We start from the raw sequence: 16586 nt of genomic DNA on the forward strand, positions 1-16586 counted from the left end.
GATTGAAAAATTGGTAATCAGATCGAAGAATTGGTAATCCAAATAAATATCACTTCTTTATTTTTGTTGTTTCTTGGAGTTACAAATTATGGCTCAACTGGTAAAAGATACAATTGCAAATCAAACAACAAAGCAAGACATCAGTAGGGTTGTCTACCTATCCATCCATCCGTATCGATGAATTTTATGCCTGTAAACTGAGCATCCTGTACTCCGCTGAGATGAACCACCCAAGGCACTCGCTTTGACATGTCAGCACCTGCTCCAACGTTGTTATACTCTCCATAGAAAATATTCCTGAATTTTCAATTTGAAGAAAAACAATAATGTTAAGGAGGGATACAAAAGCATTGTAGACAGACTAAAACATGAATTAATCAAAGCTAATTCTCTCCACACAAGGCATTTCAGAAGTTTCAATATTTGTTCTACACAGAAGCGGCCTCTTAACTATCAGAAAGAGAAGAAAAATCCAGCTTATGGATCAATAAATTACATATATCATGTATAAATAAATACGTATTAATATTTATGTAATATATTCAAGTGTGTGGCCATATAAGACTTGGCCAAATGCATGAGCAAGTAGTTGGAATTGGAAGGCGCATCCAGAGTAGAAAACGCTATACATGAATGCCAGCAGATAAAATAGCCTATCATTGTCTTGGATGGGGAAGCAATCATATAAATGTGGTTATGATGGACAAACATGTTGTTTTGTGATAGTATTAGAAATAAATGAAATTATGCATGCATGAGTTGATGGATGTGTGGAAGGAAACTTTATATCATCATCGTCGATCAAGCCTTATACCGAGTATTTGGGGTCGGCTATATGAAGGAAATTGTATATGCTGTGCACAAATTTTGCATGCACATGTGAAACATGCATGGAAGGAATATTGCAATTTGTCCATCAGAAAGGGACTATAAATGCAACTGCATTTGCCTTGGTGTTAGTGTTTGAAAAACCGGCTCGTCGGAACCGGAACTGGCCTGTTAGCTTGCTACTGGTGGGGTGACGATTTCGGTTAGGTCCGGTTTTAGTGTACTAGTAAAAAAACACATCGTCTTGAAAAAAATCGCCTAAAAAACCGGCCTGTTTGGCCTCGAACAGGCGATTTTTTGACAAAACCGGCTGGTTTTGTAAAAACCGGTCCGGTTTGGCGTTATATCGGGCGATATAACAAAATAACAGCGCACAGAAAATAACGGTTGTTATTTGTAACAGTGCCCGTTATTTGGGCGGAACCCGTGATTCGCCATTTTTTGCAGCTTTTTGATATTTTTTTCTGCCATTTTTTTTGGCTCAATTATTGTAATATACCTTCAAATCTTCTATAAATCCATCAATATTGAATAAAAAACTCCAAGAATAGATCAATTTAGGCGAATTTTTGGTGTTCTTCAGTTTTTTATGTAAAATCCGCCATTCATTTGATTTTGGGCTGGTTTTTCAGTTTTTTTCGATAAAAAGTTGGGGATTTTAATGATAAAAAAGATACATATATTTCAAAACTCCTGATTTCATTGAAATGGAGAGATTTGAGGCTCGATTTTGAGATTGAAGCAGACAAGGTAAGCCCGAACCCAATTTTTTTTAATTTTTTTCTTAATTTTGCTGCTTTTTTAGGATTTTTTAGATAATATTTGACTAGTATTATTTATTGCAATAAATAAAAGAACGAATTTTGAACAACAAAAAAAAAATTTGGAGCTAGATTTTAGGAATTTAGGGTTTTTGGAGCTCGATTTTAGGAATTTAGGTTTTTTTGTTTTTAATGTTATATAATATATATATTTATAAAAATATGTTTTTTGTGATGAATATGAGAATATATATATATATATATATATATATATATATATATATATATATATATATATATATTCAATAAAAAAAAATTTGTATTCCAAGTATTCTTTAAATTTATTATAAATATTCTTTGAGTTAATGGCAAATTCTAAATTGTCTTGCATATATTCATAGTATTCAAATATTAATTTATATAAAAATTTGTTTAAATTTTTTTTGTAAGATAAATGTATGCAACATAATAATATAAACTTAATCTATGTTTTTCTATTTTTTTTTAATTTTTTTTGATTTATTTTACTTTTTTTTAAAATAAAAAAACTACTTGACTGGTTAAAACGGTTAACCGCCCCAGTTAGTCCGGTTCCGGTTCAAACCGCTCCCGGCACCAAAACCGGTTAACATTTCCGGTTCGATTTTGCGAGCATTGCTTGGTGTTAAAGGGTGCATACAAGCTTAAGAGAACTTCTCTGGAAGTAATAGTGATTCGTGATCTTAAAGATAATTGGTCATTTTAATGATTTACAAATCTTTAACAAAGACTATTCACTGAAAAAGCTGCACGATTTTAGAGAAGTGGAACTATTTTTGTGCTTCAAATAGGTCAAATCAAGTGATACCCATCCCAACATCCAAATTATGATCTGCTTGAATAATGTTCAGGCTAGAAAAAGGAAAAGATCTCACCTTTCACTGTTTTTCCAAGAATTCCATCCTACATCGGCAACAACATCTGTCATATTGCAATGGGAATATATGACCCTGGAAAATGCACGCCAAGCTCTGCCTAAATAAACTCGACCAGTGCCAAACACTTCACAGTATTTGAAGACGTAACCGCTAGGGTCTCCATCTGATTCTCTTCCATTAGCAGTTATTGCACCATTAATTACTTGATTTGGTCTCGCATTTACTTGCAGTATACAATTCTGCATTGCGAGAACGATTAAGTTGGTAACAAGTCAAGCAATGAACCATTTTGGTTTTGGTTCCAATTATTTTGAAAGGGAAAATTTAACTAAAAATGATGTAACCAAAATCATTGAGCCGAAATATTGTTTCTCAAACAAATAGCTATCTGTCAGTCCCTCGTATATTTAGCAACTGAAAATGCAACAATATCGGTTCTTTTGGATAAATTATCTCAAATTGCAATTTTGCATCTCATCTTACATACCAAAAGGAGTGAAAAAAATTCAATGATAGCAGCAGTGTATGCCATACCTCATACAGGGACTGAGCACCTCCAAAGATGAAATCTATTGCACCTTCAATGTAACACTGACTGAAGTAATGCCTCCCTCGAAAGTCGGCCAATGTGTCTTGCCCGCTTGAAAACCCGCATTCATAAAATGCATATCTATCACCGTACAATAGTGCTGCAACTGCACGCTTCATCCCTTTCTTTATATCATAAGCATTCTACAAAATAAAAAAGAGAAATTAGTAGCTGCTATACGTGCTCTGAAATAAAATGTGTAAGAGAGTAAAGATAAGCTTTCAAATTTAAAAAAGGATTTAAAAAATATCCGCCTTCTTTTTACTTATTTGCACTCTGTGTTGTTCTGTAAATACAAACTGATTCATTGACTCTGTAAATCAATAATCCTTTGGGGTAATCTTCATCCATTGAATGATGGACCAGAATTGAGAAAGAGTGGAGTGGGACCCAGTAGAACAGGACAAGGGCCCCAATCTCTATCGCGATCCATCATATCTCATTCGATGGTGATGATCCCAATCGACGATGGTGTTTGACACTGCATTGGGTAGGAGTAGCCAAGAATTGGACCATATAATCTCCAAAATGCACTGTAGGAGATCGATTAAAGCTTGCTGATTTCAATAAAATGTAGCATGGAATTGGCACTACCACAAAGGCTATTTTTCTCGCTACAAAGTCATCGGCTCCAGAAGTGAAAGTAGCAGTTCCTGCCGTGCCTCCGTCATTACTGAAATCATCACTTAGAGTATCAAGACTATCCTTCCAAGAAATTATCGTTCGGGTCCTTCCTTTTCCTTCCAAAACAATGCAATTTTGGGTATAATTGATATTCACCTTTTCACTGCAACAATACAATAAGACAAGTCAAATGCATCAAACTATGAAAAATTTATTCAATTTTGATGACAATACTACAAATGATAATATTGCAATCAGAACATTCGCAACTTTGCAAAACACAAAATAGCCACAAGATGTCCTGGCTCAGTTCACTTGGGTTTGGGATGGTTCATTACTAGTACGTCCCAGACGTCACATGAATACGAATCCATTGTGTGTTACCAGCAGGAACAGTATTGATAGCGGCTTGAATGGATTTGAAGTCTCCACCCCCTCTCCAATCAACATAAACGGTCTTTGCAACATTATTATTAACCAGTTGACATGATCCATCACCTATACTATAAGTTCCTAAACAAGAAAGAAGGGAAAAGGCAGCAAAGAAGCAAAAAAACTGAAAGAAAATCTTCATCTCAATGAATATTCAATCCAAAGGCCTGGTGTAAGGTGCTCATCTTCTTTTGAAAATCAGTAGACTACAAGTATAATTTGTCCTATATTTACCACTTTAAAATGCAGAAGTAGCTAAAGAAAAAAACTCGGTTTCATGAATAAATTCCAAAATCTTCAACAGAAGGCTAGAAAAGAAAAACCCCAAGAAAAAAAAGAGAAAATTCTACCCGGTCTTGCATGAATGCTAAAAACAAGCTAGATATTGAAATAAAAGAAATTCAAGGATGAGCAATTCACCCAAAAAACACCAGTTTTCCTACAAAATTCAATTCAGACAACAGAAAATTCTGATAAATAATTGATTTCCCCATGAGTTTTTCAATTACTTGAAAGGTGATCGAAAGCACAATTTACCTTGCACCAGCGAGCAAATAAGGCAAGCTTCTATACAGGTTCAATGGAAGGCCAATAATGGAAGGTTAGATGATGATGACGATGATGTCACAGTTTACGTCGAACCAGCGAGCTAATAAGGCAAGGTTACACACAGGTTCAATGGATGGCCAATAATGGAAGGTTAGATGATGAAGACGATAATGGCACAACGTTGAACCAGCGAGCAAATAAGGCAAGCTTAAATACAGGTTCAATGGAAGGGCAATAATGGAAGGTTAGATGATTATGATGATGGTGATGATAATAAAAACAAGAACCATATTTATCTCAAAAAAGAGATAATTACCGAGAGAACCAGAGAAGGGAAAAATAAATACCTAAACATTAATTGCTCCATGTATAATATAGCAAAAAAGTCCCTGGTTCATAGATTTCATAATTTCCTTGTTTGGTGAGCTGGGAGCTTTAATCCATGAAGTTAACCGTCTGCATTTCATAGAAGAAATAGTAAAAATGTGATCCTTCCATGGCCAAAAATCGTATTTTGGACCTAAAAATAAGAATTGGCGTCTTCTGCAATGGAGGTCATTGAAGAAGATGATACAGCCATGACTTAGAAACCCTAATTTTGAACCTATAGATAAGGTTCATATATTTCGTAATCTTGTCTGGCATTTCATGGAAGTCAACGTCTGCATTTCATGGAAGAACTAGTAAAAATGTGATCCTTCCATGGCAAAAAATCTTATTTTGGGCCTAAAAATAAGAATTGGCGTGCTTTCCAATGGAGGTCAATTGAAGAACATGATATAGACATGGCTGAGAAATCCTAACTTTGACCCTAGAAATAAGTCTCTGCTAATTTTGGGGCTAAAAATAGTACTATGCGTGCTTGCCCATCCGAAAAAATAGAAGAACTATGCTCTTGCTTTAAAACCCTAATTTTTTTGCATAGAAAGAAGGCACTGCACTTTCTCAATAAAAGAACTAGACCGTAATTAACAGTCAGCAAGGTTCACCGTATGGTGTCCTGCATAACGGTTGCGTTCCATGGACCGTCCATTTAACTCCCGCCATCTGATACAAATCAAAATGGACGGTTCTGATGTTATATTGACAAGCTTACCCTCCAAGCTCAATAGAAAAGAGTTGTTGTACCTTGCAGTTGAAAGTAGCTCCTTTCGGGAGATAAAGTGGAGTTTGATCGAAATGATATTCTTAGCTAAATGTAAAATAAAAAAATATTTTTTTTTTCAAAAATTTCGCTTTGGCAAAAGAAAAAGAAAAAAGAAATTGGTTTTTCGTCTTTACCCTAATTATAATGAAATAATTAATCAAATTCTAGTTGAATCTAACTATAATTTCATCATAATGAAATAGTTAATTGCATTCTAATAGAAAATAAATAATTAAAAATATAAATATACATAAAAATTAAATAGAAATTCAATTAAATAGAAATTTAATGACAAATAAAATTTTTAATTATCTTTGTTCAAGGAGTTTACAATTGATTAAATGTCAAATTGGATGGCTTGGGTGTGTCACAAAGTTTACGAATTTTTTTTTGAAGTTTGTCTAGTCAATGACATACTGACAATTGATTTGAAATTTGATGAATGGGAGTAATTATGACCTGCCATTTATTAGTTTATATAAGTTTGCAACCTTAAAATGTAGAATTAAAGGTGCACCTAAAAATTCCATCATAATAGGTAGTTTGGATGTTGGAAAAAATTTAATTGTTCGTCTCGACATCGAGATGTATGAACATGAAAAAGAAAAAAAGATTTCGAGTATGCAAAATAGTATATCTTGCAACCCATTATCCAAACTGTCTATTTTCAAGATTTCTATGTGTTTATAAATATACTTGGTATCGACAATTTTTAGAATTTAAAATTTTATAATTAGAGATAAAAATATATCGTCAAGCCATTCTAAGAATTTGTTCTAGCAAAATTACATTTATAATAAAATTTAGAGGTGTGCCTTAATTGGATTAAGTAAAGTTGCAATCATATGCAAATCACAGCCTTTACTAATTCAATGTTCTATAGTTCATAGAAATTTATTGATTTTTTGACTAATTTGTTTATTCAAGTTAGCAATATATCTACGTTTCATGTGACATGTTGAAATGTATCAAAATGTCTTAACACTATCATGAACGGACCCAACAATGGAATATAAAAAGATTCCTAGAACAATCACCTATTAGTTGAGAAGAGAAATGGATTGTCTTTTCTAATTTATTCGATGCAAACTTTTTACACTTCCTTTACAACATAGAACTTTTATAATTCCCCTTATCCAACCATCCATTACGATAGTGGGCTACGATTGTTTGATTTTTAATGTTTTTTATACATATTATTTTGACACTAAATTGTGTACATCTAATCCTCTATTAAACTCTTTGCACTAGTAAAAAATATAAAAAAAAATACTTTCAATAAAATAAAATGATCAAAATACATTTGAAATTTTTGAGAGGTATTTTAGTAATTATATTTTATGTTAATATTTTTTATAGGTACGCCCCAATGAGAAGATGGCATGTACCAAATTTCATATTCATAAAATTTGCATTAAAAAAATTAAAAATAAAATACTTTGAGATGTTGGATTTAGGATCAAATGATGAGTGGCTCTCTTGATCAAAATTAAATGGCTGGATGGTAGGGAAAGCACAGATCTTCTTTGTTATAGGAGAAATATAGAATCATTTCCTATTTATTTGCCCGATTGTTAATAATAGAATGTTTGACATATATTTCAAATAAGAGAAAATATCTCCATATCTTTTATTTTTAAATTTCATTTCTCCATAAACCCAAGATTTTAAAACTTATCTTCCAACCCCCTAACTGACTTTATCCACTTTAAATATTTTTTTAACCCAAATGAATATGAAAAAGACGTGTTCTTTAAACCCTATGCTCTTTCTCTCCATATTCTCCAAACTACTCTCTTTATCTCTCGCCACTTTGTCCGAACCCCTGCTCTCTCTCTCTCTACGAATTTTCCTTCATTCTCTCTCTCTCCCATGAGTGCATCATCAATGGAAGAACTATCAGCTGCTCATACAATAAAAACAACTAAGAAGTGAAAAATTTTATGTTTTTTGCTTAAAAGGATTGAGAAATTTTAGATTTTAGTACCTTTTTACATTTTTCTTCTCTCTCTCTGCCTTTTACAGTCTCCCCTCAGGGTTTAGCCCAACCATTTTCCCTTTATTTTTTTGGGTTATATTTCCTTCCTCTCTCTAGGTTTTGAACCCCTCCCTCCTTTTCCCTCTCTCTCTCTAGTTTTCTAGTTAAAACGTTCTCTGTTAATGGGGACTGTGACAAAGAGAACGACTTAGAAAGCATGGCCTCCACCTCTGAAACTTTCATGGTGGTTTTTATCATAGTTGACATAGTGAGCCTGGAAGACTACATGGGCAAGGCAGAGAAATGGTGGGTTCAGTGAGAGAACCCCTCAACCCATATGATCAAAATGCCATTAAAGTCCTCAACATGAGAGGACAACAGGTGGGTTACATAGAGAAGGACTCTGCAAAAGTTCTCTCTCTTCTCGTCGATGAATCTTTTATCACCGTTGAAGGCCCCAACGACATGCCTAAGCCTCTAGCATTTTTTCCTGAAACTAGTTCTTTTAGCCCCATAAGCTTCAGGGCCACTGGTTTCTTTTCAAAACTCCACACCTCCAAAACACAGAGCTGCAGTTTAGGAGATTAGGGAGAGAGAAACCCTAACTTCAGGTTTACGGTGTAATAAAACTTAAAAATATGGTCTATGGAGATATTTTTCCTGCAAATAAATCCATATTATGTATTAAATTTTTTTGGGATGTTTAGTTGTCCATCATCGTGGTGCGAATCATTGGCTTTTATTTGATTTGATCATAATAGTAGGAAATAAAACTATCATACAAATAGATTTACAGATATTTGCAAACCAACCATGGAAATTCATGCTATTAATTTCTCCTTGTCGAGTCCTAATAAATAAGGCTCTAATACATACATAGAATTTTAAATATAATATCTTAATTGTTTTAGTTTTTATTTTCATGTTAAATAGTAAAAAGGTACCTTTTTGTTTATGGTTTTTAATCACAAGTTTAGTTTGCCCATATCTCTTTGTCTTAGTTATGGATGACCTAACTAAGCACCAACAAGAATGAGGTATATGTTGTTTGTAAATAACATAGTTTTGATTTATGAGACCTGAAGCGGTGTCAACATAGTTTTCATTCATGAGACCCGAAGCAGTGTCAACACAAAGTTAAAACTTTAGAGGGATGTTCTAGAATCTAAAAATTTTAAAATTAGCTGAACCTAGATAGAGTATATGGAATATAAGTTTAGTAATAGGAGTCAAGCCGATAGATAGTTAAGTTAACAACTAATTAAAAGAAAGACCTTTGTGATCTTTTACCGGGGAATACATTTTTTTTTTTTCCACCCCTTTCTTTTGGCAAAAGATCACTTACAGGTGGTCTTTATTATAATAAAAAAAAATTCAAAATAAAATCAACATAACAATAAAACCAAAATTTTAACACCTTGATGCCATTGAAACAGCTATGCACTATGCTTGAGAATAAAAGATAAGATTGCAAGAAACAAAAGGAAGAGTGCCAAAGATTACCTCAACCGGGCTTATAACACCCCACACCGAGTTATCACCATCCGATGGCACGGGATCAACGGTCTAGCTTCAATCTTGAATCGAAAAAACAAATCTCGGCCAAGCTACACAAATGGAACATTAACCCCTTTGATCACAAATTCAAACCCTAGGTGAATTCTTTTAGCAACTTAGTTTGAGAGAGATAGATTCTGTTTTTGCTAAACCCTAAAACCCTTAGCCGTAAATCCAAATTTAAGAGATAGGAGAGAAGAACTCTATAACCTAAACCTTTAGGTTCTTTCACAATGTGGGAGAGCGAGATCAAACATGAGAGAGATAAATTTTCTTAAGAGAAAGAGATAGAAAGATAAGGTGTAGAGAGTTTTTGGTAGAGAAAATCCCTTTTTATAGGCTTTGAAGAAGATTAGGGTTTCTTCGGGTTTTTTTTGGCTTACCTCTTCTTGTGAGATTGAATATAGACCGTTGATCAAAAGTGACTTGTGGGGTAAGAGATCTGAGCCATCCATTCCATAGATGGGCCATCAACATTACGGAAGGTGCATGAACCATTGTCCCCTTTTCCTAAACTATTTTCTCATCAATAGAAATTAAATAAATTAAATCTAATCAAAATATTGTGCATACCATAAAATAGCACAAGTCTACTCAATTTTTCCACAAAATCTTTCAAAGATATATCAAGTCAATATTTAGTCAATATCTTCCAACCATATGGCCACATGCCATATCACTAAAAAATAGGAAAGAGAATAAGGGTGGGGCGTGCCACCCAAGGGAGGCACTCATGGGCCCCACCTTCTAAAAATATGGCAGGCCCATGTGCACAATGTACCCTCACGATATTTTTATATATTTAAAATTAATAAAAGGATTTTAGAATATTATTTGAATATTTAAACAATTGTAAAATCAATATATTTAATTTTATAAATCCAAAAATTATAAATAAAATATCCAGGGGTTCATAAAAATTCAAATAATAATCTTAAAATAATTTTCATCATAAAACAAAGAAAATTAAATTAATTTGATAGGAAAATGATCCATATGGTTTAGGAATCAACAATCATAGGGCACTCCACCTTCAACTGTGGACTACAGACCACACTTGTTTTATCAAATCTACCCAGTGTTTCTCATGACCCACAGTCTAAGCAGGGGCTCTTTAGCGGGTCACCAAAGTCTGGACGATTATTCAAGGGATCGCAATCGCAGTTTGTGGATTTCAGGTCCTCCCCTAGAGACGAGTCAAGGTCACCTAGACCTGATGCGACCATAGCTCCTATGATGCATAGAGGTATCTCTCGTACATGCATACGCTTCACCCTAAAAGGTGGATCTCTGGCTTTCCCAAATGATCTATCGATATGCATGCCGTGTGATGACACATGGATGAGGTTTGGGCCCCCGTCTCTGTATCCCACCATCACACACAAGGGTCACACAGTCCCTCAGCTCACTCATCTGGGCATATTCTCCGACCTTATCAAGGGCTAACCCATTAGAACCATTCTCAATTTTTTCTTTATACCCAGGTGACATGGGTTTTTCCCAATAGACTGGCTTAGATCGTCGAGCACAGTCCGGTATCTACAAATATCGTTTGCTTAGTATGGCCCACGAGGGACCACTCTCTCACTGAATTCATGTTCCACTCTATCATTTCATTTTACAAGAACTCATAAGGCCTTTAAAGGCCACATGAACCCAACACTAATGGATACTTAATAGATCACACTTTTGATATCTTAGGTCAATAATCAATGAAAATTGAGAGATTGAGGAAGATATTGTGTATAAAATTAGAGCTTGGTGGGTAAAATGGAGATGTGCAACCGGAGTTTTATATGATCACCACATACCAATGAAGCTGATGCGGAATGGTCTATAGGGTAGTTGTGAAACCAGCTATACTTTATAGGCCGGAATATTGACGATCAAGAAAAAACCTATCCTTAGGATGAGTGTAGTTGAGATGATGATGTTGAGATGGATGAGTGACAAGACAAGAAGGGATAAAATTTCAAATGAATATATTCACTAGAGGTGTGGCTGCAACAGGTAATAACATGAGATAAAGTAGATTTATGGAGGCTGACGATGTGCGGCGTATATCCAGTATGATACCTGTTAGGAGATGCGAGTTGGTTCAAGTGGAAGGCTCAAAAAGGATAAAAGTTATGCTCAAAAGGATATACTTGAATGTAGTGAGAAAGATATGGCAACTTATTGCCTCATTGAGAATATGATTTTTTATAGAGTAGAATGACGAACCAAAATTTATGTAACCAATTCTAAATGGTTGAAAAAAGACTCTGATGATGATGAATCACAAGTTTTTAATATTTATTTTTTTTTTAATTTAAAATAAGAAATATGAAAAACATTTAGCTCAGTGGGCCTAATAAATGAACTTCTGTACATATACAAAATGGTGATTTAGGTTAGAAATACCTCCTTTCGGACTCTTAGTAGTTAAGATTTTTACAGGGAAAATATCTCCATAACCCCCATTTTTAAGTTTTATATCTCAATAGACCCAATATTTTAAAATATATCTTGGGTAATAAAAATTCTAAGCTTAATATCTTTTAACCCCCTTAAGCTAACTTTACCCCCCTTTAAACCTATGTTTTCCTCCAAACAAATATAAAAAAGACATATCCTTTCTAAATATCATCTTTTCTCTCTTTACGTGATTTTTCCCTAAATATCTCTCTATCTATTTTCCCACGCTCCCCGCGTGTCTCTCACTCTCTCTCTCTCCCTCGTTAGAGAAACAAAGATGGTGAATGTTTAGAGAGAGAAAGTTGGGGGAAGCGCTTAGAATAAACATGGATTTTTTATATATTTTAGGGCTAAAAAAATAGTTAAAAGTGGGTAGTCAGGTTAGGAAATATATTTTGAATTTTAGGTCTATTGAAATTTGAAAACTAAAATTAGGGGGTACGATGATATTTCATGATTTTTATACTTATAAAGAATTTAAATGAGTTTTTACTTTAAAATATTTTTATTATTTTATTTGTAAAACAATAAATGACTATTCTAATAATTTAGTATTCAATAAAAACTTTTTACAATTTAGTGTTATTAAATAGTTAGTTTTCCAATGGGTTGTTTAGGATGAAGAGACATAAGCAATGGGGGCGTTTCATTTCCATGGAGAGCAAATAAGAGAGAATAAGGGTCGCAATGGTTGCCTTGTCAGCCCAGTCCTAAAAAATTAGGCCTTGGGTGGCCTGAGAGCTAGGCCAAGATAGGTTTGTCCCGAACCTTATTTATTGACCTTGTTTACTTTTTTTTTTGTTACCTAGCTGAGCCTAGCATCCACCCCTAATAAGGTCAGGGCTGGGCTATCCCTCAGGGGCCAAGCTAGAGCCAGGGCTGGCCTGGCCCAGGCACAGACAATTGTTTCCCTAAGAGAGAGATATTTAAGGACAGAACTTGGAGGGTAGAGAGAGAGATCAACCACTCACTAATCTTTGATTACTATACTCAAAGTTTATATGAAAAACATTTTAAATTTATATATATTAAGGTAAATAGATATTAGAAATTTAGTCCAAGAATGTATTTAGAAATAAAATTTAAAATTTAAACATCACTTAAGTAGATTCATCAAATTTCTTTTTCTAAACTTCCAAATGATGAAAAAAACCAATGTTGCCATATTCATGTTAGAGTCTTCTTCAGTTTGATAAGAAAAATAAAGCAATTCGGTGCTTCAACCAACTCAGGAAAGACTTCGTATTTTTATATTTAAATAAATTAATTAAATATTATATAAAAATAATTAAAAATTATAAAAAATTAAAAATAAAATTTTTTTTTTTTTTTTAAAAAAAAGGCTTATATAGGCTAGCCCTTGCTTCTTGCTTTTGAGCTTACACTTGTTGACTTTTTATATATATTTCTTGGTTTAGGCTACAGAGGCTAAAGATTTGGCCGGCCTAAAGCAGACCCGACTCTGACCGAAGTGGCAGCACCAGACTTCACTTCACTTTGGCTTAGGCCTAAAATCAAAAGCTTCTGTATCTTCGGTAGAAGCAAAAAAAATTTGACAACATTAGAAAAATCTACGATGAAGGAACAAATAAAAATCATAATTATAAATATAGATATAGATAGATACATGGAAAGCCTGCTTATAGAAGCTAATGAATAAGGTTTATGTACAAATAAGTAATAAGCTAATCTTTAATGTTTTGCATGTAATTATTTTTTAAAACTAAAAATATGTCAGCTTTCTCATTTATTTTTGTGAAATTTATCAAAATATCCATACTAGATTAACTATTTAACAATTTACACTTTTGGAACCATTTATACTCAAGGTCATTTATTTATGGGTATTTTTGAAATTAAATCAAAATATAAAGGTAAATTTATAAAGTGTTAATCTTTTATATTTACTTCGATAAATTTCCCTATATGTTTTATTAGTTTTATTAGAAAGATAAGGGATAATTATGGTCTCAAAATTGTCTCTAATCCCCTAGATTATCTTTACCAATCCAATGATATTTATCACATGTTTATCATGAAATCCAATGATATTTATCACATGTTTATCATCTATGGGAGTTCATTGTTTTAGCTTCAAAAGAGGGTTTCTATGAGATTGAATAAATGAGACAGAGGAAATCTTGAATAGGATTATTTTCTCTCCCTATGTTACGCAAATGGTAATCCTTGATTTATGTTAGAAACTGTATTTTTGAATCTTTAGGCCTTAAACCTCCATGGAAGATGTATTATTTAGCTTATTGAAGATGTGAACAAGATTCTCAATTTACAGGGTTACAAAGTGTTGTACTACTAAATAAACTAACATATGTAATGCACCACCTTCCAGTACACATAAAAGGGAGGAAAATAGTGTTCTAAAAAATTAGTGCAGGTTTCAATATTTTCACACTGCTCCTCAAACTCAAGATGATTTTAAGAGAGAGCAACTTGAGTTTGGACATCTGAAGGCACACCTTAGTAACAAAGTATGAACAGAAGAAGCTTGAGCAGCTGCAATTTAGCGATCCATAGAAACTAACATATTGAACGGAGCAGTCTCGTATAACAGCAAATCAACAAGTATTGAGAACAGACATGATCGAGTAAACTTGATCATCATACAAGATGGAGTAAAGGAAAATTCTATGATCCAATAGGATTGAGTAACGAAAACTCAATCATTAAACATAGACATCCGGAACAGACAAGAATGAGTAAACTCGTTCATCATAAGATAAAGTAACGAAAAACTCCATCATCCAATATGATTGAGTAACAAAAAACTCAATCATGAAATATGATCAAGTAATGGAAAACATGATAATCAACCAGGATCGAGAAAATCAAGGCACTTGGAAGAACCAACAAAAATTAGCAGCAGATCAACAAGCAAAGTTGGACTTTAGATTCCGAGTGTTTAACATCCATGAAAAGAAGGCTTAACAGAAGACAACCCATATTAGAGTAGAGCATAACCAGGAAAAAAAAGAACATAAAACGAGAAAAGAGAAAAAAACATGTCATAGTGCAAGACCAAAGTAATACAGTAGACCACTAACCCTACCTACTTTGATGAGATGCAACTTTTTGGGAAAGGTCTTCCAAACTTTCCAAAGGTAGATAATGTGATTTATTTCTAGCAGCCGGCAATGCCTATTCAGGCATTCAGGCAGTTGCCAAAGTTGGGGAGCGAGCAAAATAGAAGTTAGAGAGAGAAAAAGGAAATTTCTCAATTTTAAGTCGCGCTCAAACCCAAGGGCATGTAAGATTGATAGAGGAAAACGGAACAAAAGAGGCCAATTCTCTTCCCACTTAACAAGGGACCCAATCTAAACCATCGACATTCGAAGGTGCAATTCATAGATGAAGGCTGGTTTGACAAGAACCATAGAAAACATAACGGAGAGTCCAAGGGGGACTTTTTTCAAATGGCGGGATTTTAACCAGGTAGTACAAGAAACCCTAGCTTTGTGCTAGCTATTGTAGGTTGAGTTCATGATGAAGAGAGTTGAACCATTTGGTCAAGTGGAAACGATATCATCTGACGATTCCTCATACTCCGATTTTGAAGATGATAAATGCCAAAAGATAAGTGGTAATGGAGCAATTGATAAGTCTGCGACAGCTGAAAGAACCAAAAAGATTGGTGGCATAGACTTCGAAAAATAAGGATGAGGGAGAAACTTGGTGGGGTAAACAAGAGAGATAATGAAGGGCAAACCTAGGGTTTTGGTGCCTCATGAACAGAGCGACTCAATCATATTGAGGATGTCACTTATCAGAGAAGCTAGAAACATAGATTTGAGGCTTGAGAGGTGATTATTTTTGGGCCTTAAGCTCCCATGGAAGATGTATTACTCAGCTTATTAAAGATACGAACAAGCGCCGCAATTTATAAGGCTGCAAAGTTGTATACTATTAAAAAAACTAACACATGTAATGAACTACCTTCCTAATGTGGGTACACATAAAATGAAAGAAAATATTGTTCCCAAATATTAGTGCGGATTTCTATATTTCCACAATTTAAGATCTTTTTAGCTCTAAGAATAGGATTTTTTGAAGATATATTGAGAAGAACCAAATTTAATTTTTGGCTCTACTATTTTAGATCAGATAAACAATGAAGAGACCCGAGTCCTTGGCCATAATAGATAATAAACTTGTGTCCTTTTAGACAAAAGATGAGCAATTTTTGACAAATACAAGCATGGAATTTGGATTTTGGAATTAAAGGGCCGAACAAGATTAGAGCCTATGAAATTTAAGAACAACCTACAAAATGACCAAAACCCACTCAAAAAAATATATGGATCAATAATAAGGGAATTGTCTGATTTGACTTGGACTTGATCAAGGCAAGTTTCCATCTATGAAACATAGACATTCATGTCCAGGGGTATGATCATGTGTAAACCCTTGATGGGCACGACACACGTGTCGACATTCTTGGGCACGCATATGACACTTCTATTAAATGTCCACTACCGTATCCATTTTTTAGACATGTTTTTTTTTTTAAAAGTGACATTTATTTTTTTTAGAAACTTCAATTTTCCTTAAAGAGTATGTTCTCTTAAAAAATAATTTAGAATAAAATATGTAGTTTAAAATAAAAAATAAGAAGTATTTTTATTTGTTAAATTAGGGCTTCCATAAGTTACTGTTACTATAAATAAAAATATGCTATATTTCGACTACCATGAAACTTTTTATAGTTTCTCCATCCCCAATTAATTTCTCC

General features: G+C 33.7%; 1 protein-coding gene across 1 annotated transcript; it reads right to left on the reverse strand.

Moving 5' to 3' along the window:
* Positions 1 to 5516, reverse strand: LOC18431265 (putative pectinesterase 10). Its single transcript, XM_088858888.1, has 5 exons — positions 4058 to 5516; positions 3690 to 3882; positions 3041 to 3238; positions 2504 to 2745; positions 1 to 297 (listed from the first exon to the last, which is right to left on the reverse strand). The coding sequence occupies exons 1-5, from the start codon at positions 4291 to 4293 to the stop codon at positions 141 to 143; spliced, it is 1026 nt and encodes a 341-aa protein (XP_088715014.1). The 5' UTR covers positions 4294 to 5516; the 3' UTR covers positions 1 to 140.
* Between the last annotated feature and the right edge of the window lie 11070 nt (positions 5517 to 16586).

The sequence above is a fragment of the Amborella trichopoda genome, chromosome 2 (assembly GCF_054954075.1).
Source record: "Amborella trichopoda isolate Santa Cruz 75 chromosome 2, AtrichopodaSantaCruz75HAP2 v2.0, whole genome shotgun sequence".
NCBI lineage: Eukaryota > Viridiplantae > Streptophyta > Magnoliopsida > Amborellales > Amborellaceae > Amborella > Amborella trichopoda.